Source organism: Oryctolagus cuniculus, chromosome 6 (genome assembly GCF_964237555.1).
Source record: "Oryctolagus cuniculus chromosome 6, mOryCun1.1, whole genome shotgun sequence".
In the NCBI taxonomy this organism is placed as follows: domain Eukaryota; kingdom Metazoa; phylum Chordata; class Mammalia; order Lagomorpha; family Leporidae; genus Oryctolagus; species Oryctolagus cuniculus.
Genome location: NC_091437.1, coordinates 133131932 through 133157378, shown reverse-complemented (window position 1 = coordinate 133157378; position 25447 = coordinate 133131932). Strand labels below are relative to the sequence as shown.

The 25447-nt window shown below is 40.2% G+C and overlaps 1 protein-coding gene across 2 annotated transcripts in view; it reads left to right on the top strand.

Moving 5' to 3' along the window:
- The window catches only part of RSPO2 (R-spondin 2), a 184054-nt gene extending 164760 nt beyond the window's left edge, over positions 1–19294 (top strand). The window contains exon 6 of one of the 2 annotated variants that reach the window (XM_008255829.4): positions 17030–19294. In XM_008255829.4, coding sequence (XP_008254051.2) covers positions 17030–17145 — 116 coding nt within the window. In that variant the 3' untranslated portion in view covers positions 17146–19294. The remainder of the gene's footprint in view (positions 1–17029) is intronic. The other variant, XM_002710731.5, reaches the window with a different exon arrangement.
- Positions 19295–25447: the final 6153 nt, after the last annotated feature.

Here is a 25447-nt window from a genome sequence, read left to right as displayed (position 1 = left end):
AGCTTCAACTGGATCTCCCACATGTGTGGCAGGGGCCCAGACACTTGGGCCATCTTCTTCTACTTTCTCAGACCCATTAATAGGGTGCTGGATTGGAAGCAGAGCAGCTGAGAAATGAACCAGCACCCAAATTGGGATACTGGTGCCACAGGTGGTGGCTTTACCCACTGCACCTTGATGCCCCTCCATATGCATTTTTAAAAAAATATTTGGTTGAGAGGGAGTGAGAGAAACTCTCTCCTGAGCTAGTTCATCCCTCACATGCCTACAACAACTGGGGCTGGGTCAGGGTGGAAGCCAGAGAACGCAATTCAGGTCTGGTCTTTGGGTGGTAGGAATCCAATTACTTGAGCCATCTTTTACTGCTTCCCAGTCTGCATTTTCAGGAAGGTGGAGTCAGGAGCCAGGTATTCTGGTGTGTCTTAACTGCTAGGCGAAATGCCAGGTGTGGACAGTGAATGATCTGTCAATGACAGGGTATTTATAAAATAGTCCCTTAAGCCAGTGTGTATTTGAAATGAACAATAGCCATGGTATCTAATCATTTCTAAGTTCTATACCTTTCTGATGTCTGATGCTTAAAGAAAAAGCTAACTTTACCTCCAGCAGGCACCTGCCTGCCCTCCCCGCCCCATCACTTCCCTACAAACTGTCTTATCCAGATTTTGGTTGTTTCCTTGTTTTGTTTGTAAATAGGAGAGAGATTTCATGTCATGCTCTGTCCTTCATAAGAGTTACTACACCTTATGTAATAGAAACAACTGGGCCCATAAAGAAGCTTTGCCATTCTGTGAAACCCATTTTTTTCTTAGAGCCAGAAAAACAGATTTTACTACAGGAATTTTGCAATTCATCTTGAATTTATAATTTTTAATTCACCACAGTTTTTAAAGAAACTTGTAATTTGTTGGTCAGAATCCTAAAATTATATATATTTTTTGCTAAAAAAAATGAACATATACACTTATCTGTATATAAATTGTTCACTTACTGGTATGCCCATGCATTCTGTGGAGTATATTTTAGATACATGTGAACATATGAACATGCATTCATCTCAGAAATTGTGCATTCTCCACTATTTTTAAGATAGCCTATCTGCCATCGCCGTGGCTCACTAGGCTAATCCTCCGCCTGCGGCGCCAGCACCCTGGGTTCTAGTCCCGGTTGGGGCACCGGATTCTGTCCTGGTTGCCCCTCTTCCAGTCTAGCTCTCTGCTGAGGCCAGGGAGTGCAGTGGAGGATGGCCCAAGTCCCTGGGCCCTGCGCCCGCATGGGAGACCAGGAGAAGCACCTGGCTCCTGGCTTCAGATCAGCGCAGTGCGCCGACCGCAGTGTGCCAGCTGCAGCACGCCAGCCGCAGTGGCCATTGGAGGGTGAACCAACGGCAAAGGAAGACCTTTCTCTCTGTCTCTCTCTCTCACTGTCCACTCTGCCTGTCAAAAAAAAAAAAAAAAAAAAAAAAAAGCCTACCTTATTACTACTGAAACTGTTAGTGACCCACAATTTATGATTAAATTGGGGGTCACTGAAAGACTTGCAATTGTCTTTCAAATAAATAAATCTTTTAAAAAGTTACACACAGAGAGAGGTGTTTTCCATCTGCAGGTTCATTCCCCAGATGGCCACAACAGCCGGAGCTGTGCCCATCCAAAGCCAGGAACCAGGAGCTTCTTCTGGGTTTTCCACATGGGTGCAGGGGCCCAAGGACTTGGGCCATCTTGTACTGCTTTCCCAGGCCATAGCAGAGAGGCGGATTGGAAGTGGAGCAGCTGGGATTCGAACTGGCACCTGCATGGGATGCTGGCACTGCAGGTGGCGGCTTCACTTGCTCTGCCATAGTGCCGGCCCAGCATCGGCCCCACAATTGTCTTTCAAAGATTTGATTTTGATTTATATTAGAACCTATTGAAGTTTCATAACACTTGTCTATGTAACAGCCTATAAGTTAGGCTTCCCAAGTTCTCTGTGACAAAGGATTTGTTACTTTGTTCGCTTGTTTTAGGATCTCTTTTTTTTTTTTTCTTTTACAAAATAAAATGAAATAAAATGGGTCTTAAAAAAAAGAACCTATAGAGGATTTTTTGGTTTTTGCTTTTGTTAAAAAAAAAAATCTTCCATCTGCTGATTCACCGTCCAAATGGCTGCAGTGGTCAAGGAGGGGCCAGGCTGAAGCCAGGAATCAGAAACTGTATCTGGGTCTCCCTGTTGGTTGGCAGGAGTCCAAGCACATGGACCATCTGTTGCTGCCTTCCCAGGCATAGTAGCAGGGAGCTGGATTGGAGGTGGCACAGCCAGGACGCTAACCAGTGTTCCAGTATGTTTAACCTGCTGCACCATAGCACCAGCTTCCCAGCTGAGCTTTAAATAGATAGAGATCATGAGTTCTGGGCATTATTTTGGTGAAATTAAAAATTTTTGTATAGAAAGACTTGGAAAACACAAAAATACAAGAATATATAAGTAGTAATCTTCATTTATCACCCACATTTATCATGTTTTGTATTAGAATCAAACTCATTGGAAGCAGTTTTCCAGAAATTTCTTTATTAATTCATTTAGATTGCTAAGCTGTCAGGAAAATGGTTGCCTAACTCTTGAAAAGGATGAATCAGGAGTCCCTTTTCACATCTTAGTAGTTCCATTTTATCCATTTATCAGAAAGTGGTTCTGTTTTCAAAAGAACTTTTGCCATTCCTGTTAATATTCTGTTGTCTTTTCTCAGAATCTCTATATTTTCTCTTGTACCCTTAATTGGATCCACCGGCTTAAATGGTTAGAAGCCACTTAGGGTGTGGTGAATGTGCAGGAGTCATCTCACTTCTACCCCAGAACCCACAACTGGTTCTTTTCACTCTTAGAGTCAGGGACTTCAGACTAGTCTATTTCAGACTGTGTATATTTATAGGGTGAAGTGTGTTGTTTTATTCTATCTATACATTGTAGAAAGATTTGATAACTTTGATAGGTTAATAAGATTTATCAACTTTTTGTGGTGAGGATGTTGAAAATCTAGTCTTATAACAAAATTGAAGCATGCATACAATGCAGTACTACTAACTATGGTTGCCATGCAGTGCAGTAGATCACTGAGAATTATTCCACCGATCTAACACGTTATTCCCTTTAAGCAACAATTCCCCTTTTCACTTCTTGTCCAGTCTGCCTTCCCAGCCTCTGGTAACCACCTTTCTTCCCTCTGCTTCTATGTGATGGTTTTTTTTTTTTTTTTTTTTTTTAATTTCAGGTATAAGCAAGATCATGTATAACTTGTCTTTTGGTATCTGGCTTATTTCACTTACCATATTTTTCTCTAGTGTCATGTATGTTGAAAGTGTTAGAATTTCCTTTTTAAAGGCTGTGTAGTATTTTGAGTATATATATACCATTTGTTTTGTGTATATACCATTTATGGACACTTAATTTGCTTCCATATTTGGCTATTGTTAAAAATGTTGAAATGAACATGGAACTGACAGATATCTAATTTCAATTCTTTGGGGTTATAAGGGTACTTCAAAAAGTTCAAAGAAAATGCAAATTTTTTGTGTATAAACATTTTGAAATACATGTGTAATTTTTCATAATATGCATTTTCATGAACTGTTTGAATGACTTGTATATACCCAGCAGTGGGGTTGCTGGATTATATTGCAACTCAATTTTTAGTTTGAGAAACCTTCGTGGTATTTTTCAAAATGGCTGCACTGATTTATATTCCCAACACCAGTCTACAGGCATCCATTTTCTGTACACCTTCATGCTTGTTATCATTCATCTTTGTAATAACATTGGGAGGTGATGTCTCATTGTGGTTTTAACTTACATTTTCTTGATCATGTTAAGAAGTATTTTTTTATATACTCATTGGCTATTTCTATCTCTTGGATAAAATGGATCAGACCCTTTGCCTGTTCTTACATAAGATTGTATTCTTGTTTCATTGAGTTCTATGGATTTTTAATTTGATTACACTGTTTCATTTACTTTGAATTTCAGTACAGGGCTTCGGCCTGCCTCACTTAGACCATGAAGAGTTTGTTTTGTATCATATAATAGCTCCCCAATATGTTACATATAAATGCAAATGTATATATATAAAATTTTTCTTGTCAAACTCTGGTAACCTTTTTTTTTTTTTTTTTTTTACTGAAATCATAGTAGTTTGGAATGCAGATCTCTTAGATACCTTTAATTTATTTTAAATCATTTCTATTACATCTTAAATCTTTTCATATTACTTACAAAATTTTGGTTTCACATGTTTCCCTCAGTATGTAAGTTATCCAAAACCAAGAAGAACATCATGAAAGAAACATGATAGGCAACATCTGGGAAACATTGCAGATGTTTATTGCATATCTGTGTATGTACACAGATAGAAACATCCTTTGATTTTAATTTGTTAAATGTTTAACAGTCTCTACACCTTCTCTGGAGCAGGAACTGCCTTTTTCAATAGTGGAGAAATAAATCAATTTTGTTAGATATTAGGATGTTTACAAAAATAGCCATATTCTGTTTTAACATCTGGATAGTCATAGACAAAGATACTGAGATCCAAGATCAGCCGGAAAAGTTGTAGGTTTTTTTAAACTTTAAAAATGTGATATCACTAATAATCATGAGGTGTCCCGAACATGTTATTTGGATTTCTTGTCCAATAATCTCCCCCTACTTGATATCCATTGGTGCTACTTGGGTAGTTGGCAAAGCTCTACAGTGACCCAAATGTTCAGCCTTTTCTTGTAGATAGAGACTGTTTACTTTAGCAAATGTTAATATATTTCCCCTGTCTTATAAGAATAACAAAGAAAATATGCTGTTGATCATCCTGGTCTTATATCAAACCAACTATGGCCCCAGGCTCCCTTTTATGAGATTGATGGCCCAGGCATTTAACTGAAGGACCAGTTCTTGAGACTTGCAGGAGTTCACGATAGTAGGGTAATGCTGGCCTCCTCCCCCTTCCTCTTTCTCTACCCTCAGAAGATCATACTTCTGCCACAAGGTGATGAGAGAAATAGCTAATGTGTTGTAAGCTTTGCAACCAGACTGCCGAAGTTCAAATCCCAACTCAAACTCTTACTGCATAGGGCATCTTAGGGTGCCTAACCGCTCTGCTTCTCAGTTTCCTCCTTTGAAAAATGTGGATAAAAGTAACTATTTCATAAGATTTTTAATATGAAAAAATTCATGTAAAGTGCATAGTACCTGGCACACAGCTTATACCATTGTGATGATGGTAGTGATGATGGGTGAATATTTTGGGGAAAAAATGTAATAATGTAATAGACTTCTTTTCTTCTGTCTGTAATCCAACTAATAACACCTTGATACCAATGGTGTGTCACCTGGTCTGAGGTATGCAAATTTTAAGTGCGAACTCTGCATCCTACTTGGGAAGAAGCCTCAAACTTGATTATGGTTTTAACTTTTTCTAATGCATTTTTTTGGGGATCTAACTTGAGAATTTTTACAAATCAACTAGATTCCATTTCAAAACAGAACCTGTGTATTGAATAAATTGAGATATTTTGTAATATAGGTCAAGTTTCTGGAACATAACCATGGAGAAATGAACCTGTGGCAACATGAGTGACCTACAGCAGGGAGTGGAAGGCTAATGGCTGTTTTCCTGGCCATGCATTCCTTGTGACATTAACAACTAGATTAATGCATGCTTCCTCCTTGGGGCATCATCCACTCAGATCTTAGGGAAGACAGTGCAGCGAGGAAGAGTTTTATCTCACTTTAAAGTATGGGACGTGGATTCTCAGCACTACTGGGAAAGGAGGGGGCCATTGATCCTGAAATGCTCAGGGCTATCTCCTTTATCTTGTTCCAAAGCCCCCATTTCTGCAGCTGCAGACTTGCATCCAATCTTCACTTCACATTCAATCACATCTAAAGCTTTAAAATCTGGACTTTGCTTCAGGAGTTGGTGCATGGGGAGGGAAACAACACTTGAAAAAATTCTGAGAATTTTGAGAACTGGCCTTTGGAATCAGATGTCTAAACCTCTTGCAACTTCCAGCTGCAAAATAAGACTCCTGTGTTTCTTTTCCCTTGGTTTTACCATGGGCACCCTGTTGATAGGAAGCTAAAGCTGTTAAATGTGTTGCTTGACCCCCAGAAAACTGAAGCCTTGGATGCTTTAGCCCTGAAGAATATTGTGAGAAATACAGGTTATAGGCCAGGCCCATCGGGAAGCTAATGAGACCCAAGGGAATCCCGGTACTGTAGGGAGTTGGGCAGGGAGCTTGATGGTTTTGCCAGCCCTGTGTTTACTTATTAATTTGTTTGTTCAGCATCCATTTGAATGATTATGAGATCAAAGGCATTTTGCTGGGCACACGGGATCCGAAAAGTACAGTGGACATGGTGCAGGTTTTGCAATCTGCCAGATGTTGGTTTGAATCACTGCTGAGCTATGTGTCTGAGAGCTATCTACTTCTCTAAACCTATTTCTTCATCACCAGAATGGAAATAACGCCTACTTTCAGGTGGTTTTGAGAATTAGAAATAATACATGTAGGACACTTTACATGGTACTAGAATTTTTTTTAGCATTTATGTACCAGGGATGGTATTTAGGACTGTGTATTCTCTCTTACTCCTCACATCAATGCTGAGGCAGGCATCATTTTGACTATAGGCTCAGAACATGTGAATCATTGGTCCAAGATCACTGGCATCTAAGCAGCATGGCTCTGCTCTGGATCTAAGGCTGCATGTCCCCCAAATCCAGGTTCCCACTCCTGTGTTCCAGGTGCCTTCCCAATCCGGCATCATGTGACTGCACCCCCGCTGCTCCAGGCTGGATCAGGGAGTGCCTACCCTAGGGTTGTCCAGGCAGCAATGACACTGTGGATTAACTTGTAGGGTGACCAAAACATGTTGAATTCCCATCTTGGGAATATGTAACTGAAGCAAAGGAGACTTTGGCCACTGAAAGAGGGAAGTAATAGGCTGGAGAGATCTAAGGTTTATCCAGGGCCAGGGTAGCCTACAGTGACCATTAGTAGAGCTGAAGTTGAGGGCAGAAGCCACATGGAGCCCAGGAAGAGCAGACAATTTTGTTGATAGATTCTGTGTACAGATCTAACCCATAGTTCTTGGTCCTCTTAATTGAGATAAGTTTAAATGACTACTGTAACTTGGTGTTTGGAAAGACTCTAAGTAGGACTCTAAGTAGACTCTAAGACTCTAAGTAGGCACATTAGCAGTACGTTGTAGCTATTTTTACTTATTTAAATATGAGCAGCCATGATACACAGCCAAACAAACCACAAGAGAAGTGGGCAGGTTTCACAACGATGGAGGTTCCAAGTGCTAGAGGGACACGGAGGAAGGACTGCATTTATGATCCTGTGTGGAGTCTGCTTTCCCTCAGGTTGTGCTGTGTTCACTGTCTTCAGGTAAGACCTGCCCATAGGTGAGCTGTAGGCTTGAGGGGTAACTCAAGTTCTTCTACAGCTACGAGGAGACACCTGACTTTCTTTTCATTCATGTGTCTTCAAACTCCATAGAAATTGTGTTGAATCCAAATCAAATAAATGTTTGCCATATGATGGTAATCTTAAATATCTCTTCTTGGACTTTTTTTTTTTTCATTTAGTTAATGGTTATTGATTTAAGACCAAGAAGAAGGTATTAAATCCTCATTCTAATGGAATTATCTTAAAAGGTATGTTCTGTTATAAATGTGAAGTCATCTATGAAGGAACTGGAAATTCTTCTCTGATTATCTCATAGCCCGTAATCAAATGAAAACAGCAGTATCACTTTCTCTGTAAAACCTGATGCTTTCCCTGACTTGATTTAAGAATGTCAAATATGCCTGATAATTTTCTGAATATTTTACTTATTTTGAATAAATTTAGGACAAGAAGCTGCACAACATTTGGCAGCATGGTTTGAGTATGTACTTTCCTTTTCTAGTATTCAATTACATGAGAATGTGTATGAAGCACTTGCAGTGCAGGGCACCCAGTAAGAATGTCTGCCATCTCACCCCTCCCAGGCAGCGTTACAGATGGCATCTTGCTAAAAGGTAAGAAGAATAATAAGCAACAAATCAATGCAGGACAAATTTACAGAAAGTCTAAGTTACAGGTTAGGTTGTCATTTATGTAGTACTCGACAGTTTGGAAAGGATTCTCACATTTACAATGAGGCCATTGATTTTTCTCATAGAACCTACAGCAATATCAGTGGCCTTTCTAATGCTTCTCTACTTTTCTTGAAAAATAGCCCTATCCTTGTCCAGTGACTTTCCAAGCCAGAGAAGCTTGTATTAAGGAGATAAATTGAAATATGTGCCCCAGGCCCAGCTCTGCTGCTAATTAGCTACAGGAACCTTGGAGGGGCTCTCTAGATTTTTTTATACCTCCCTTGATTCATTGCTCAATCACTTGACACAGTTGGACTACAGCAGGACACAGCAAATACCTAATACGTATCACTATCTCTGCACTCACTCCAATATGGCCCACCTGACTGTGGTGCGGGGAGGTCGACATCAGAATCCTTCATCAGGAATCACCAGCAGAGGATCAGCATTCATTCCTGATGTCAAATTTATGTGTACTTTCTGCGGCAAAAGACTGAAGATTTTTTTTTTCTTAGTTTTGTAACATTCTTCTCAAGGGATCCAGGAAAAGGACTTGCTGACTTCACTGTAAGGAAATGGCACTGTGGGCTTATGGATAATGTTTCCCCTGTGTCTCTGTATGAATAGCAACCCCATCTTACTCTTCTCTTATTAGTCCTCTTGACCCTTAAACATCTTTTCACAGCAGTGCAACGTTATTCCTAGTGTGCTGTTTGGCTCTTGTTACTTCCTCTTTAGTCAGCTATAGAGCTTACCTATAAGCGAGGAAGGAGAAGACAAGCCTCCAGTTGGAGCTCAGATAAACAATTTAAGAAGTTAGAGCTGCAAAGGTCTCTTGTACATTTTCATCTTAAAAATAAATAAATAAATAAAACCTATAATGCTCAACCAATACCCTTACAATAAAAGTGAATTATTGCCCCCTTGTGGTAGAATCAGATACCATATTTAAATTATTCCAGTTTGTAAAAGTATTCCTTCAGTTTCCACTACCAAAACTTTGTCCTTTATAGTGAACCTGAAATATTTATGAAAATAATTTTAGGTTAAAACCACTTCTTGTTCTCACTCATTTTCAAGTCTATAGAATTCTGTGTTTGAACCACTTTGCTTTTTCTGTTTTAAGTATCCAATATCCAAGATCTATGTTCTGTGGAATAAACCTTAATCTCATCCAGGTTTCTCTGCTGTGGTCCTTAATGTTGCAAGTGAGGTGGTACAGGCTTTCAAATATCTTATTGGACCCTTAAAGATCATGTTATTTATCTGAAGAACTAAGATTTTCCTCAGAGCTCTAAAATTAGGAACTTAAGAACTATCTTACACAGGTAATGTTACTGGTAATTTAATTTTCAGGATTAATTTTATTTTTTTCATTTTGAAAATGAAATTTAAAAATCAAACGGGATTTGCACCTAAGGAGATGTCCTTAGACAAGGGACAAAAAGTTCATGGAAAATGAATATTCTGATATGCATACTATGCATGGGCACACTGCCCATGTGCCCTCAGCAACAGGTGCTCATTGATTCTTAAGGTAGCATAGTCCATTCATACCATCAAATTAGGAAACTATCTTCATGCACCATAACAAACTTTTTTTGAACCATCAAAAATGGCTGAGAGAGAAAGCTGCACCGATTCAAAGCCAGAAGCTTCTTCTAGGTCTCCCATGCGGGTGCAGGGGCCCAAGCACTCTGGCCATCTTCCATGCTTTCCCAGGTGTGTTAGCAGGGAGCTGGATCAGAAATGGAACAGCTAGGACTTGAACTGGTGCCCATATGGGATGCTGATGCTGCAGGCGGAGGCTTAACTTACTATGCCATGGTGCCAGCCCCAGTTTTTATAAATTACTATAAATCCAGGTAAGTCACAAATATTTTGAATTCTGGCATTCTGAATGATCCTCATGTTTATATGTTCAGAAAAGTCTACTTTCCTTTTTTTGGACCATAATCACCCCCTACTTTTTCTTTTGTTCGTTCATTCGTTCTTTTGTTCATTCATTCATTCTTTTTCTTGGACAGGCAGAGTTAGACAGTGAGAGAGACAGAGAAAGGTGTTCCTTTTCCATTGGTTCACCCCCCAAATGGCCGCTACAGAGCCAGGTGCTTCCTCCTGGTCTCCCATGCGGGTGCAGGGCCCAAGGACCTGGGCCATCCTCCACTGCACTCCCGGGCCACAGCAGAGAGCTGGACTGGAAGAGGAGCAACCGGGACAGAATCCGGTGCCCCAACCAGGACTAGAACCCGGGGTCCCGGTGCCGCAGGCGGAGGATTAGCCAAGTGAGCCACGGCGCCGGCCTATAATCACTCCCTACTAATACCTTCCAAGAACACCTATCTGTACATGATCTCTGGATTATAGCTTTTAAAACACATGCTCTTTCATAATGATGTGATGATGAAGCTACCACTTGGAAGTTTCTTAATTGATTAATTGAAATTCAAGATGCGCTCTTCAGTAGTGGCTTGTTAGTTTTCAACACGTCAACATTTATTGGTTTGTCTCCCAGTTTTTTTCTCCAAGCAAACTGGATTAAAGAAAATAAACGTTAAAGGATTAACCGTTGCTGGTCCTCTCAAAACATACTTATCTATCAGTGAAATACTTTTAGTGAAAAGAGGTGTTTATAACAAACCAGATGGATGCTACTAACAAAGTTTATATTTATTAATATATAATAATTATATATTAAGAAGTTCTTATTTATGATAAGTGAAAATGGATTTATTTGCTTTTTTTCTTTCCTCTTTATCCTCACATCTGACTCCTGATATGATACAAGTAACCTGTATAGCTTGAAATTGAAAAGAAATTTTAAATGTTATAATCACAAAAAAGCAAGATGATTGATATGCTAATTATCTTGATGAAATTATTTTACAGTGTAAGGTGAAGGCCTCAAAAACTTTGGAAAAATGGAATGAAAGAAGTGGAATGTCACTTGGTTAATCCTCCTCCTGTGGTGCCGGTATCCCATATGGGTGCCGGGTTCTAGTCCTGGTTGCTCCTCTTCTGGTCCTGGTTGTTCCTCTTCCAGTCCAGCTCTCTGCTGTGGCCTGGGAGGGCAGTGGAGGATGGCCCAAGTGCTTGGGCCCCTGCACCTGCATGGAGACCAGAAAGAAGCACCTGGCTCCTGGATTTGGATTGGCACAGCGCCAGCCGTAGGTGGTCATTTGGAGAGTGAACCAATGAAAGGAAGACCTTTCTCTCTCTCTATCTCTCTCTCTCTGTCAAATAAAAAAAAAGTGAAATGTTAATGTTTTTTTTGAAGTCTATTGGTATATACATATAAACATTGTTATATACCATAAACAGTTTTTTTTCAATTAGAAGTGTTATTCTGAACTATTACGGAGGGTTGGAAGATTTTTTATGTTAAGTAACTTAGATGCAAGGCATCATCATACTTGCTAGTTTGGACCTTCTTCTAGAATAAAAACTTTTTGAACTAACTGAAAGACATGGGCCAGTAGTTCCTAAGCTTTTCCATCTTAGCTTCAACTACAAGTGACATTCTGTAGGAACCTGTGTACCATTGCAGTAGGCAGGCTCTTATAGTACAGCCTTTTTCTTACACCCATTTATGATACATTTTTGGGATGTTCAATAGTTGTACTCTGAAAAATAATTTCTGTACCCTTAAAATATAGAATGCCTAAATTTATAGTTGAAAACATCTTATTGCTTTAGCAATCATAAAACAAAGAGCTCATGAAAAATTACAGTCAGATGTTTAGGTAATTTATAATTTTTTCAGTGTTATATGAGTAATAAATATCTCTATGTATAAATCTTTACACAAGTTTATTTTCCTAGGATAGATTCCTAGATCTGAGTCAAAAGTTATGAATACTTTTAATGCTTTTGTAAATGTTGCCAGATGGCTTTTAAGAAAGGTGGTATCAATTTTATATTCTCAATACATTCTAATGCCTGTCTCACTACATTCTTACCAACATTAGGTCTTTTTACTTTTAAGAATCTTTGCAGTGGCATCTTATTTTATTTGGCAGTTTTAATTGTTCAAATATATTAGCCATTTTTATTTCCTTTATGAGTTGTATTTAGGTCTTTTGTCTATTTTTATGAGCCTTTAAAATATTTTAGGAACCAGCTGGCATTTTCCCAGAGAATCATTAATCACTCTTAAATAAATAAATCTCTGTTGCTACTCCTTCTTAGACAAACTTAAGTTGCCCATGTGAGAAAAAGAAATAGCTTGATTGCTAGTCATTGTCTACAACTCAAATTTTATGTTGTGCCTCCAAAGCATCCTCTGAAATTGGCCAAATTTGTAGGAGTGATGGTTACATTGGCTTCTTGTCCATCTGTTTGAGCTGCTTTGAAGGGTGCCTTTGAGGTGACTCCCAAGTCTCCATGGTAGAGGCTGGCATTGTAGCACAGCAGGCTAAGCTGCTGTTTGTGATGTCTGCATCCCATATTGGAGTACTTGTTCAAGTCCTGGGTGCTCCACTTCCAATCAAGCTCCGGGCTAATGTGCTTAGAAAACAGTCTGTGATCTTTCAACTGGATGAGGCCCTGCAACCCATATGGGAGACCCAGACCCAGACCTGGCTGTTTTGGCCATTTGGGAGAATGAACAGCTGATGGAAGATGTCTCTCTGTCTCCTCTTTCTCTGTTGCTTTGCCTTTCAAATAAATAAATCATAAGAGTCTCCATAGTGAAGTTCATAGATGCAGTGAAGCCCAGGTTTCTAGTCAGGGCATCACAAATATATCAGAATTTAGTAAAAATCAGTCCTGATTGTAAGTCCTTATTTTTGTCACAATTGTGGCTATAACAATGGTTAACTACAGCTGCCATATGGGTCCTGCTTTCTCCAATTTACATGTATGTATGTGAGGTAGCTTCAAAAAGTTCTTGGAAAAAACAGGATGCGGATTTTCCATGAATTTTTGGAAGCTCCTTCATATATGTTTCATAAATATGTATATATTAGAGAAGCTCTTTTTTATAGTCACAGCTACTTTTTTTCAATTTCTTGCATTAAGCCTTACACTATTTTCATTCAAACACTTAATAGTCATTATGGAAACTCCAGACAGCTTCCACCCCTTACTGATGGATGTACAAGAACCACTGTTCTAATGATGTAAAGATTTTTACCTGAACCTAGTGAGGGAAAAAGCCACCTGAGGGCCTTTCTTGAATTTGGGAACTTACGAAAGATGAAATCAGTGTCTGACTGGCAGTGGAGTCCGTATTTTCACAGCTTCATGTAATTTGTGAGTCTGTCTGATAGCTTGATGCAAAATAATGTACCCCATTTCTGATTCTAATAGCAGTAATCAACAGCTGAATGTTAGTATTTCCATAAGGGACTGTTCAACTTTCTCTGTAGAAGAATTGATAGGTTATCCTGTTGGACCATTTCCACATGTGTGCCAGTCAATGTAATTTTGTTGGTAAGAGTGGCTTTGATAGTATCTAACTTTGTTCAATTGTATTATCTTGCTTTGCTGGTGATTTTCTACATCTTCCTTTCATTATAGGAACACATGTTTTTACATGGCATCATAACTTTGTAGTGAAAGGTGAACGTAGCATCTTTATTCTGTGTATGTAGAAACTGGAAGGCAGTCATCCTAGTTACATGACCGTGCCAAGATAGCAGGTTCCTGTTCCTTTTCTGCCATTGGTAGCCTTGCTCTGTTAAACCACATTGCCTTCCTTAAAATGAAAAAAAAAAGAATGATATCTGGACCAGTTCTTACATCCACATATCAGTACTGAAAATGCCCTGTAGAGTTGATTCTGCCTGATCTTGAAGAGATTTACATAAATAGTGAGCTCTGAAGGGTACTTGTACATTCTCAAAGTCCTCAGGGTGATGAGCAGAATTTGTTCTTAAATATGCTGGAGGTTGATAGTTGCCTCATCAAATGTAAGCGGTTTCTTATCCTGGATTTTATATATTCCATGTTTTTACTTGTGAATGTACAGTCAAGTCCATGAGTTGAGTTGTTCTTTGGGTGACTGGTATCCTACTTCCTGTAGGTATGAATGTGTAGCAATCTGAACTCTTGAAGTCATTCTTGGACTCAAATCTTAAGTCCAAGAGGACTTCTTTTCACTTCTATAGATAACAGAGGCACATACTTTGGTTAGCTTTAATCTTAGTGATTTATTTTCTGTTTGAGAGTCTTAGTAAGATTCAGAAGAAAATGTATTTGAGATCCTTGCTATAGCTGATGTTTTAATATCCTTTGAGTTGAGCTTAAAGTCTGAACAGCCTATCATGGGCCACAACATATTTTCAATTAGTTTAGGCCTCTCTGTGGTCAAATCTGGGTAACCATCTTTACTATCTAATATTTACAATCTACCCTAGATGAGTAATGGGACTGGCTGACAACAAAACCAACAACCAAGCAGTAGCAAAGAGATGCCATTTAGAAAACACTTGTGGAAAATGTTTAGATTTGTAGTTAGAGACCCCAAAACATGGCTCATTAGAATCAGTATCATGTAGCTAATTACCAATAAGGAAATATAATAATTATTATTATTAAAGTAACATAACATACTATAACTTTAAATATTTTATAGGAATGAGTTTTCAGAAGCATTGCTAAATATTTAGCCAAAATACAAACTTTTTGTGAATTAGAGAAATCACTCAATATTTTCATAATATGGTATCAGCCAGCAAACCTAAAGACCCTTTGATATTGAAAGTTACATCAGAAAAAAAGTACTTCAGAATAATCTATTAGGTAAATGACATGAAATTGGCATTTAAAAAAATGAGTTTCCTGGTATTTGTGCATAGATTTACTGTTAAAGTAGTACTCTTAAATTTCAATGACATGATTTATTTGAAAAATAAAAATTTGAAAAATAAAAATTGGTGAAAAATAAAATGAACTTTTAACATATCTCTGTATTTTTATTATAGCAGAGTACACTCAGAATCTAGTAATATTAGATTATTTTTAAAAGAAATTCCAGGTTTTGTATAAATTAAGCATAAACCAAATAATTTTTAAATGATTTTTATAAATTAAGGAGTTTTGATTTCTTGGTTCCCTGTTTTCTCTATATAAACCATTTCCTAAGACTTTATAATTGAATCTTCTTTTTAAATATACTATTTCAAGTGTTTCATCTCCCTGCCCTCATTAGGTGTATCTCATTAGAGATAATGTTACTAAATAGTTATAGCTTTACAGCTGCTTTGATTAATGATGGCTTGGACTACAGTTTCATCAGCTAGGATTAACTTCGTTTAAAGATGGCAAAATGCCATCATAACATTAATGCCAGAATTTAATGAGAACCAGAAGTTAACTTCAAGGACCTTTATAATTTAATATGGGGGCATGATCATGCTCTCATTATTTTAATGTTGCATCCTATTCAAAAGTGTATTTTTTTCTTATGATAAAAAATTTCACTCAGCAAACACTTACTGAATATTGACTAAGTGCCAGTCATTGTGGTAGAGTCTTCAAGAGTGAGACTGTTTTCCTTCCTCAATCAAAACAGATCTTTTCTGATCAGAGTAGAAATGAGAAACTGCTCCCTTATTTGGGAATCTCATGGCCTCCCTTAATCTTGTATGACCTTGGTTTCCTAAGGTACTTATCTCCATAATTTCTAGTCAATTTCTTTTTCATTTTTACATCAGCCACTTTCTCCATTGTCTGGACTGAAAAGTTGGCCAGCTATGTCCTATAATGAAAAAGTCTGGGGCATTGAATTTTCTAAGTTAGATATATTAGAACTAAATATTCTCTTTGTATATACTGGTTCCCCATCATGTTGAACGGCTATATTTTATAGGAGGAGAATACTTAAGTGTTATAGAACTACACGGTAAAATCAGAAGAAAAGGAGGTAGGAGAGGAAGAATAGTCAATAGGATTCTTTCTAGTCCATTGAGGAAAAATCTTCCTGTACAGAGGGTAGACAGTATTATCTTCTCACAAATGTAGACTTTTAATACCTTCTCTGTCCTAAAAATCTCATGAGTTGTATGTCTTTAAACCTAGAAGGCCATGTTACACATCCTTGAAAACTTATATAGCCATACTTGGAAAGAATGTTGAGACCTGCTAAAGTCAGACTATAATCCACAACCTAAAATTAGAGCCCCGGCAAAGAGAAAACTGCATCTGAAATTTCCCCATAGAGGAAAACCTCAACTGTGGAGCTTATGGCCTGGGCTTCCTAGTGGCTAAGACCAAGAGGGGAAATAGGATAACTTGGTAGGATGCCTACCACCTCTTCACTAGAACAAACAGGTATTCTTGTTCTCTATTTGTAACAAGAACAACAGGTCCCGGGGATTTGGGTAAAGAAGCCATTAAGCTCATAATGAATAATGTCCTCATGACTTTTTGTAGAAAATGAAAAAATGTTCTCTATGTGTCATTTCATATATTGGCATGTAGAGAGCGTGGAGGGAAAACTGTTAAAAGCAATATTTTTTTTTCTCCCATGGGGCAGAGAGAGGGGAGTTTGAAACTTCTGGTATATTTACTGTAGATACATGCTTATTTTCTTTTGAGCCACTGACATGTGGAGCAGTAGAAAGATGTAAAGATGTCTAGTAAAGGGTAGCATTGTTAAAAGTAGGAGGGGATAAATAGAATTTTTGTGGCAGGATGATATTTGAAAGACTGATCAGGCCACTGGGAGGTTTTTAAATATGCCAGTTCCCTGTAACAGGAAGATCAGTCTCTGTTTTAGACAGCATATCCAATTTAGTAAATTATTATTATTCCATCAAAATTAATGTGAACAATTTTCTCTTTGAGGCTGCTTTTTCCATAGGTGATGTTTTCCAGATGGGCCTTGTGCACTCACCATGTTTTGTGTTTTCTTTTCTAGAGAAAGAGGCTTTTCTGACATCTTTGCATTTCTCTCTTCCCCCATTATAGGGAAGAGAACACCCAAAGCAAAGGAGAAGAGGAACAAGAAGAAGAAGAGGAAGCTGATTGAAAGGGCCCAGGAGCAACACAGTGTCTTCCTCGCCACAGACAGAGCTAGTCAGTAAGGGACAAGGCCCGGATGGTGGATTTGGGTTTCTGTGGGTTGTTTTTTTTTTTTTTTTTTTTTTTTTTTTTTTTTTTTGCAAAGGTGCACAAAGCTACTCTCCACTCCTGCACACTGGTACACAGCCTGCCTCCGTGCTGCTGTGACCGGTGCCTGTTCCCAGTAACATTGTGAAAGGAAAAGCCACGGGTGTGGTGTCCGAGTTATTTATGCTTTGACCTGAACCTGGAGACTGTTGATGCGGGAGCTTGTTAGCCTGACTCAGTGGAAGCAGGCACGTGATGGGCTCGCTGTGTGCTGAGAGACTCTCCCTGGCTCCACGGGTGCTTGCGAGGTGTGAGGCTGCCAGCCACCACCGGAGAAGGGACTTGTGCCTATTTATGTGAAGGATGCTCGGCAGGCGAAGCATGGTTCACCTTGATCTCTGCTTCTCCCATCATGCATTTTCAAGGATAAGTGTATGTGGCTATCTGCTTAGTGTTACCCCACGGTGTCCCAGCGTCTGTGACCTTCAGACTGTTGAGTGATGAAACTGCTTTTAGCTGGGGATGTGCTACGGAAATGCCTGCTCAGTTTCACAGCAGCTCTAATATGTACGTATTCTGCTGGGGCTACATATAAAGCTCTTATTTACTGTATATTTATGCTTCCCTGTATGTAACAAGTCAGACCTGATTAATATGATGTCACTTTGTTTCTAGTGGTTCCTAACCATTGCCTGGTAAATAACTGTTCTAGGTTTGCAAATGGAAAAGTGTCTTGTTGCCTCTTGAAACTTTTTTTTGGGGGGGGGGGGCGGGGGTGGGTGGGCTTATTTCTAAGACTAGGATAAGCTAGTTTGTACATAGTCAGTGCCCAGTGTCAAAGCTTATGGACAGACCTTCCCCACTCCATGTGTCACCCACACCAATAAAGCAGCATGTGGCAACTGGCCCTCAGAAGCGACAGTTCCCTTTGAGGTGAAGAAGTGCTGAGTCTACGAAACACGACTGAAACTGGAGGAATTGCGTGCAGTTACTTGAAGGTACCCATGAGGCCCTTTCATGGGCCAGCTAGAGAATTGTTCAAATTTTTATTTGACTTTAAAAAATGTATAACATTCCCCAAGTCTCAGTGATAGGACATCTACCAGTATTCTTGAGTCCCTGAAGTTGGCTTCATTAAACTATGCATGGAATTTGGCCACAAACCAGGATGAATTCCTAAAACTGCTGGTCAGTTCTTAACAGAATCTCCTTCCTATCCGCAATGGGAACCTTCCCAGGTGACTTTCAGAACAATAGTTTGAAAAACAGCTGCTTGGGGCAACTGGTTCTTAGAGGGTCATGGATTGGCTTCTTCAAAAGATATCTTTCTCTTCCTGACTGATGAAGGGAAGAGTTAGAAAAAAGCAATGTTTGCTGATTTTTGAGGAAATAACCAAAGCAAGGTAAAGCTTTTCTCCCACCTTGCATTGGCAAAACTACCTCTTTAGCGTTTTTGTTAGACGTTTGAGTCAAAAGCATCTTACCAGTAAATGTAACTGTCATATACATCACAGTGGAAATACTGTTCCTAGGAGATAATAAGCCATATGTGAATGTAGTATACAACTGCAGGGCTGGCATTTAGTCCTGAAGTGTTCACCTCTTTCATGTCTATTTACAGTGTATTCCTATTGACTGAGTGGGGAGGGCTCTGCTTTATAGAGTGCTTCATTGTTAAGTCAGCACCTGTTCTGTTTCTGGGATGTTCTTTTTGTGCATTAAAAAATTTCAAAATTACATTTTGTGAAGATTTTCTTTTTACCAAAGACATACATACGGGGACAAAAATGAGAATTTTAATAATTTTACCCCCAAATAATGGTTCTTTAAAAAAATTTGAAAACTGACCTTAGTAGCAATATCTAGGATACTAACTAGTTTAGAGTCAGTTTGCCTAGGGCAAGTAATTTAATCTCTCCAGTCTCAATTTCCTTATCTGTAAAATGAGGCTCACAGTGTTATCTGCCTATAGGGATGTGTTTTGACTAAATTGAACAGTGAATATATAGGGTGGTGTTTTAAGGTCTAAATTTCGTAAAATATGTAAAGAACAGTAAAGCAGCAATAGTACATACTGAAAACCACAAGTAGTTATCACCTTTTTTTTTTTTTATTTTTTACAGGCAGAGTGGACAGTGAGAGAGAGAGAGACAGAGAGAAAGGTCTTCCTTTGCCGTTGGTTCACCCTCCAATGGCCGCCATTGCTGGCGCGCTGCGGCTGGCACACCGCGCTGATCTGAAGCCAGGAGCCAGCTGCTTCTCCTGGTCTCCCATGGGGTGCAGGGCCCAGGACTTGGGCCATCCTCCACTGCACTCCCTGGCCACAGCAGAGAGCTGGAATGGAAGAGGGGCAACCGGGACAGAATCCGGCGCCCCGGCAGGGACTAGAACCCGGTGTGCCGGTGCCGCAAGGCGGAGGATTAGCCTAGTGAGCCGCGGCGCTGGCCACATATTGATTCTTTAACAAAGTAGAATATTAGGAGAGTATTGGTACCCTTCAATCCATTGCTTGATTTCTAGACATTATTTAAACTTTTATTCTTAAAGGAATTTATTTACATCTGCTGGATTTGAGTTTTCCCCAAAACTCAGTTTATAAGCAACATATGCACAGATATGCATTCACTGCTGAATCTGTTGGGACACAGTCAATGACATAAGCAAGCCTGGGCGTTCCTAACAAGGAATCGAACACCAGGAATTGGTTGCCGAGGTGATGAAAGAGTAAAAGCAAAAATAGGTCAGCAACACAACCCAGAGAAGCCACTGCTGCCCCGAGAGTTAGAGGCGAACAGGAAGAAATGGAATTTCCAGAAGCCAGACACAAAGGCCACCGCATTAGAGTTAGAACCAATGCTGGGACTAGAACAGTAACTGCAGAAGGAGCTGGAACCAAGGACAAAAAATGTCAGGAACTGTGATCTCCTCACTATTAGAAAGATTGCCTGAGTCCAAGTGAGGAGAAAATACTCTAGGTGTCTCAGCCTCCCCGCTTCAGTCTTCCACCAGCGTCTGCTACTGTCCGAGTGAGCCCAGTAGCCAGTGGGCAAGGCAGTCTGGGTGTTGTGCTAGAGTTTCCTGGGAAACAAGGGGTAGATATGAGTAAACTAGCAAAGAGCAGCATAATCGCCAACACTTGGCCTCCAAATGAGCTGCTTGCCTTCCTTGTTCAGTAGTCAATATCCTTACCTCATTAAACCAAAACCTTTGTATTTATCATTTACTTCCATCGCTCTTTTCCACCAATTAGACCCTAAACTCTGAGTGTACTGGGAACGATCGCCTGCATTTCTCTGCACTCTGTCACTTTACTCTAGGAGCTAGTCCTCTTTGTCTCTCTTCTAGACTCATCCATTATGCCTAAATATTTTTGTTCCCAGCTTTACTTGCCCCACTGACTCATTTCCTATTTCTTACAGAATACAGCTTGCTTTTTCACATAAGAGTGTCCTTTAAACACCCTCTTTACCCAGATAATGTATGGAGATTAAGAAAAGACTGAAGGAATGAGATAATTGTTATAAAATTTTCAAGGTTTCTTTTCTGGTAAACTTGGGGGGGGGGGCATGTTCACCATAGTGGTTGATGCCCTTTAAATCATGGAGTCATAATTGACTGCAAGGGTGAATAGTTAGTTGGGGCAAGCATTGTAATACAGTGAGTTAAACCACTGCTAGGCACACCTGTACCCCATTCTGGAGTGCTAGCTTGAGTCCTGTTCTGTTCTTGATTCGGTTTTCTGCTAATGCATCCTGAGTGACAACAGACTATGGGTCAAGTGATCAGCCCCCTGTCATCCATGTGGGAGTCCTGCTTGGAGTTCAACTATTGGCCTGGTCCAGTCCTGGCTGTTGTGAGTGTTTAGGAGTGAACCAGTGAATGGACGATATCTCAGAGTGCCTGTCTGCTAGTTCACTCCCCTAAATACTCCAAGAGGCCATGGCTGGGTCAGGTTGAAGATGAGAGCCATGAACCCAATCCGTGTCTTCCGTGTGTATAGTAGGGGCCCAGTTACCTGTGTCATCAACACTGTCTCCCAGAGTGGCATAGCAGGAAACTGGAATTGGGAGCTGGTTATGTAGGCATCATAACTGCTAACGTCTAACGTCTATGCCCACATTACCTTTTAATTCCATGTTAAAAAAAAATTTGAGTGACATAGAGGGAGAGACACAGAACTTCCATCTGCTAGTTCACTCCCCAAATGATCACAATGGCTGGGTTGGGCCAGGCCAAAGCCAGAAGTCAAACACCATCTGGGTCTCCTACATGGGTGGGAGGTGCCCAAGAACTTGGGCCATCTTCTATGTCTTCCCAGGTGCATTAGCCGGGAGCTGGATCAGAAGCAGAGCAGCTGGGACTCAAACTGGTATTCTGATATGGAATGCTGGGATTGCAGGTGGCAGATAACCTGCTTCATCATGACACCAGCCCCCTTAATTCCATTTTTCCATGAACCCTTGAAAGTCCCCTTATTGAACAGTCTGAAAAGTGTGTATTGTATAAAGATTGAGTCAAATTCCCCATATTAATATAGGATGAATTATTAGAGCAAACTGCCATGTCACCTCTGCCAGCTCTACCAGACATTGTTAATCATGCTTTTTTGACTTCTGAACAAAACACACAGATTCAGAATCCTTCCCAGCAAGGGCATTCCAAGCAAACAACTACCAACAGATTGAAGTTGACAGAGAAGTTACAACACTTTGCTTCCCAGGTTCAAGTTAATGCTCCAGAGAGCGACAGTGTTCTTTACCCAGAACTACTCTTCAGAGTGTTCCCTCCAGTGTTTTCATAACCTTTCCACTGAAGTGCATTTAAAGGCAGAGAAGCAAATTCATAACCCTGGATTTATAAACCGAATTGGCATTATTTTAACCTCCATATTAATATACAAATTTATGCAGAATTTGCATTCTCAGTAAAAATGGCTGCTAATTTTTAAATGCATAATTACCGCCCCCCTCCCCGCCCCTAGTGTTCAGCATCCTCTGGGAAAAAAACCTTAGGGTGAAATCGGTCTAGGAAGATGTGCTGTTTATTTGGCCTGGGTTTCCACACATCAGACATAGTCACACTGGAACAGTCACTTATCCCTGGGAGAAAGGAGCACGGTATCTGCTGGTAAGGTTCGCTAATGGCATTGCCAACTGACTGCCCCTTGGGTTTTACAGCGTCAGCTGCTGTGGTGGCATGCTGTCCAGGACATATTCAACTTTGATGTGATTCTCGTCTACCAACCGGCTGCCCCTTCTCCTTGTTAACTTATAACCTTTCTACATGTTATGAGAAGAGGGTCAGCAAATGTTTTCTGTAAAGGGCAGGGAGTCAACATTTTAGGCCTTGGGGGCTAGCTACATGGTCTCAATCACACTCAGCTCCACTATTGCAGCGTCAAAGTAGTCACACTCAGTACCTAAATGAATGGGCATGGCTATGTTGAAATAAAATTCCATTTATGGACATTTAAATGTAAATGTCATACTTTCAATGTATTATGACTTTTTTAAACCATTAAAAATGTAGAATTACCAGCTTATTAGCTATACCAAAATAAATGGCTCTGCAGATTGAACTTGCAACTGGATTTGCTGGTGCCTAGAAGATATCTATTTGAACAGCAGAGAGAGAGAGAGAGAGAGATCTGCCATCTATTAGTTCATTCTCCAAATACCATGACAGGGCCTGGGCCAGGCAGAAACCAGGAGCCCAGAACTTCTACCAGGTCCAGGGGCCCAAGCACTTGGACCATCTTCTGTTTCTTTCCCAGGCCATTAGCAGGGAGCTGGATTGGAAGTGAAGCAGCTGGGACTCAAACCAGCATTGGCCTGAGATGATACCTTGCTGGTTTATGCACTATCTTTGTAACAGCTGGGCCACGCCCTAGCTGTTATGGGCATTTGGGGAGTAAACTAGTAGATGGAAGATCAGTTACCCCCTCCCTCCCTCTCATCTGCCCCCTCACTTTGTATTTCAAGAAAATGAAAAATAAGAAACCCAAAAAGCAAAAATTTTTTTGCATAAATTTTCTTCTAAAACTTAAGGGATATAAACATCTTCACTACCTTCTAGCGTATCCTAGTCCCTGCGTTCTAATCAGAGAACCACATGCTTCATCTTCTAGCTTTACAAATCAGTACTTGTGTTTTTTCTGCAGTATGTTTCAGTGGTATACTATAGCCCCCCCTTTTTTTTTCTTTTTTACAGGCAGAGTTAGAGAGAAAGGTCTTCCTCCCATTGGTTCACTCCCCTAATGGCCGCTACAGCCTGCACACTGTGCCAATCCAAAGCCAGGAGCCAAGTGCTTCCTCCTGGTCTCCCATGTGGGTGCAGGGCCCAAGGACCTGGGCCATCCTCCAGTGCCTTCCAGGACCACAGCAGAGAGCTGGACTGGAAGAGGAGCAACCAGGACAGAACCAGCACCCCAATAAGGACTAGAACCCGGGGTGCCGGCGCCGCAGGTGGAGGATTAGCCTAGTAAGCTGCAGCGCCAGCCTATACCCTAGTTCTTGAAGCCTTCATCTACATGAATTAATGTCCTGGACTCATTTTAAATAGACAGGAAAACTACTCTTTAAAATATTTTGAATACTAGCTCCTTCACTGCATTCCAGGATCCATAATTCCTTAACTGTGTCCCCTATTACCTTTGTGCCTTTCCTTAATAGAGTTTGACTCCCATTTTCTGTCATAGTCTATGAAAACGTGGTATTCATTGAGTATCTTTTAAAAGCAAAGCCTTTTAAATAGTGACTGCACTATGTTAATTGTCTGGCTTGTTCATTTTGGCTGCTGGGCGAATTTTAGACTAATGTTTTCTGTTTTCTTGAGCCCTTCTACAACAAAGACAGAACATGTGATAATGGCAGGAACATCAAGGCAGGCATCTCTGGGTATATTCTTTGGCATGAAGTCTGAATTATAGGTATTCAGAAATCCAGGAAAAAAAATCCGTCACAGGAAATAAGTACTAAGGTACACATGGGGTTAGGATGACCAAAATCCCACCTGAAAGGGGGAGTGACGAGAGTGTAGTCAGGAGGAGCTTGAGATCAGTGAGTGAGCAGGAATAATCAAAGGTGAGGTTGTGAAGGGCCACAAGACTGCAATGGCAGCCCAGAGGTTAGTCTGTGAGCTTGGAGAATCTCTGGAGTGTTTCTAAGCAGGGCGTGATGTGCTCTGACTCCTATGCACTATTACTTGGGCTGCTGTGTAGAAGGTGGGTTTTCAGAGAGAAAGCAGAGAGACAAGTTATCAAGTTAGTATACTGATCAGATGAGATCCATGTGGTGTGGGTTGGTGGATGGTAATAACGGAGATAAATGGGTAGATTCAGGACATATTTTGGTAGAAGAAATCATAAGATTTGCCTATGAGTTCCACATGGGGTGAAGGAAGAAAGGAAACCGAAGATATCCCATAAGTTTCTTGTTCTAAGGAACAGGGTAGGGGACATAGAGAAAATTAGAAAATGCTGGAAAATAAAGTCCTTTTTTACTTGCTAAATTTAATGTATCTGTTAGATATCTGTGTGTAGAAATCAGGAAGGCAGTTGCATATAAATCTGAGGTTGAGGGAAAGGTTCAGGGCTAAAGATATAATTTTGTAAGAGGTATGAGTGTATCGATGCACTTAAACTTTGGAACTTAAGAGGATGATCAGGGGAAGAATATTCAAGGGGAGAGAACAGACTTAGGGGCTCTCGAACCTTAGCCACCAACCAGAGGATGAGAAATCATCAAAGTGGCGAGTAAAATGTTTACAGGGGGTGGGGGGCGGCACTGTGGCTTAGGGAGTAAAGCCGCCACCTGCAGTGCCAGCATCCCATATGGGTGCCCGTTCAAGTCCTGGCTGCTCCACTTCTGATCCAGCTCTCTGCTATGGCCTGGGAAAGCAGAAGAAGATGGCCCAAGAGTGAACCAGTGAATGGAAGACCTTTGTCTCTCTGCCTCTCCTTCTCTCCCTGTGTAACTCTGACTTTCAAATAAATAAATATTTTAAAAAAATAAAAAGTTTACATGTAGGGGAGGAATCCTGGAGCTGGTAGACACTTTGAGTGGCCAAGGACTAGGAATCGAGACGTGCAAAGTCCCCTTGCCCTTTGTCTTAGGACTAAAATATCATTGACAGTTTACTCTTCTCAAATCCATTTACTTACTGTATACTCTCCAAGAAAAAAACTGACCAACAGTTTATAATCTTCTTGAAAATGGTTTCATTGTAGAAAGAACTTAAAATAAGTCAATGCTTAAAAACTTTGGAAACCACTCTTGC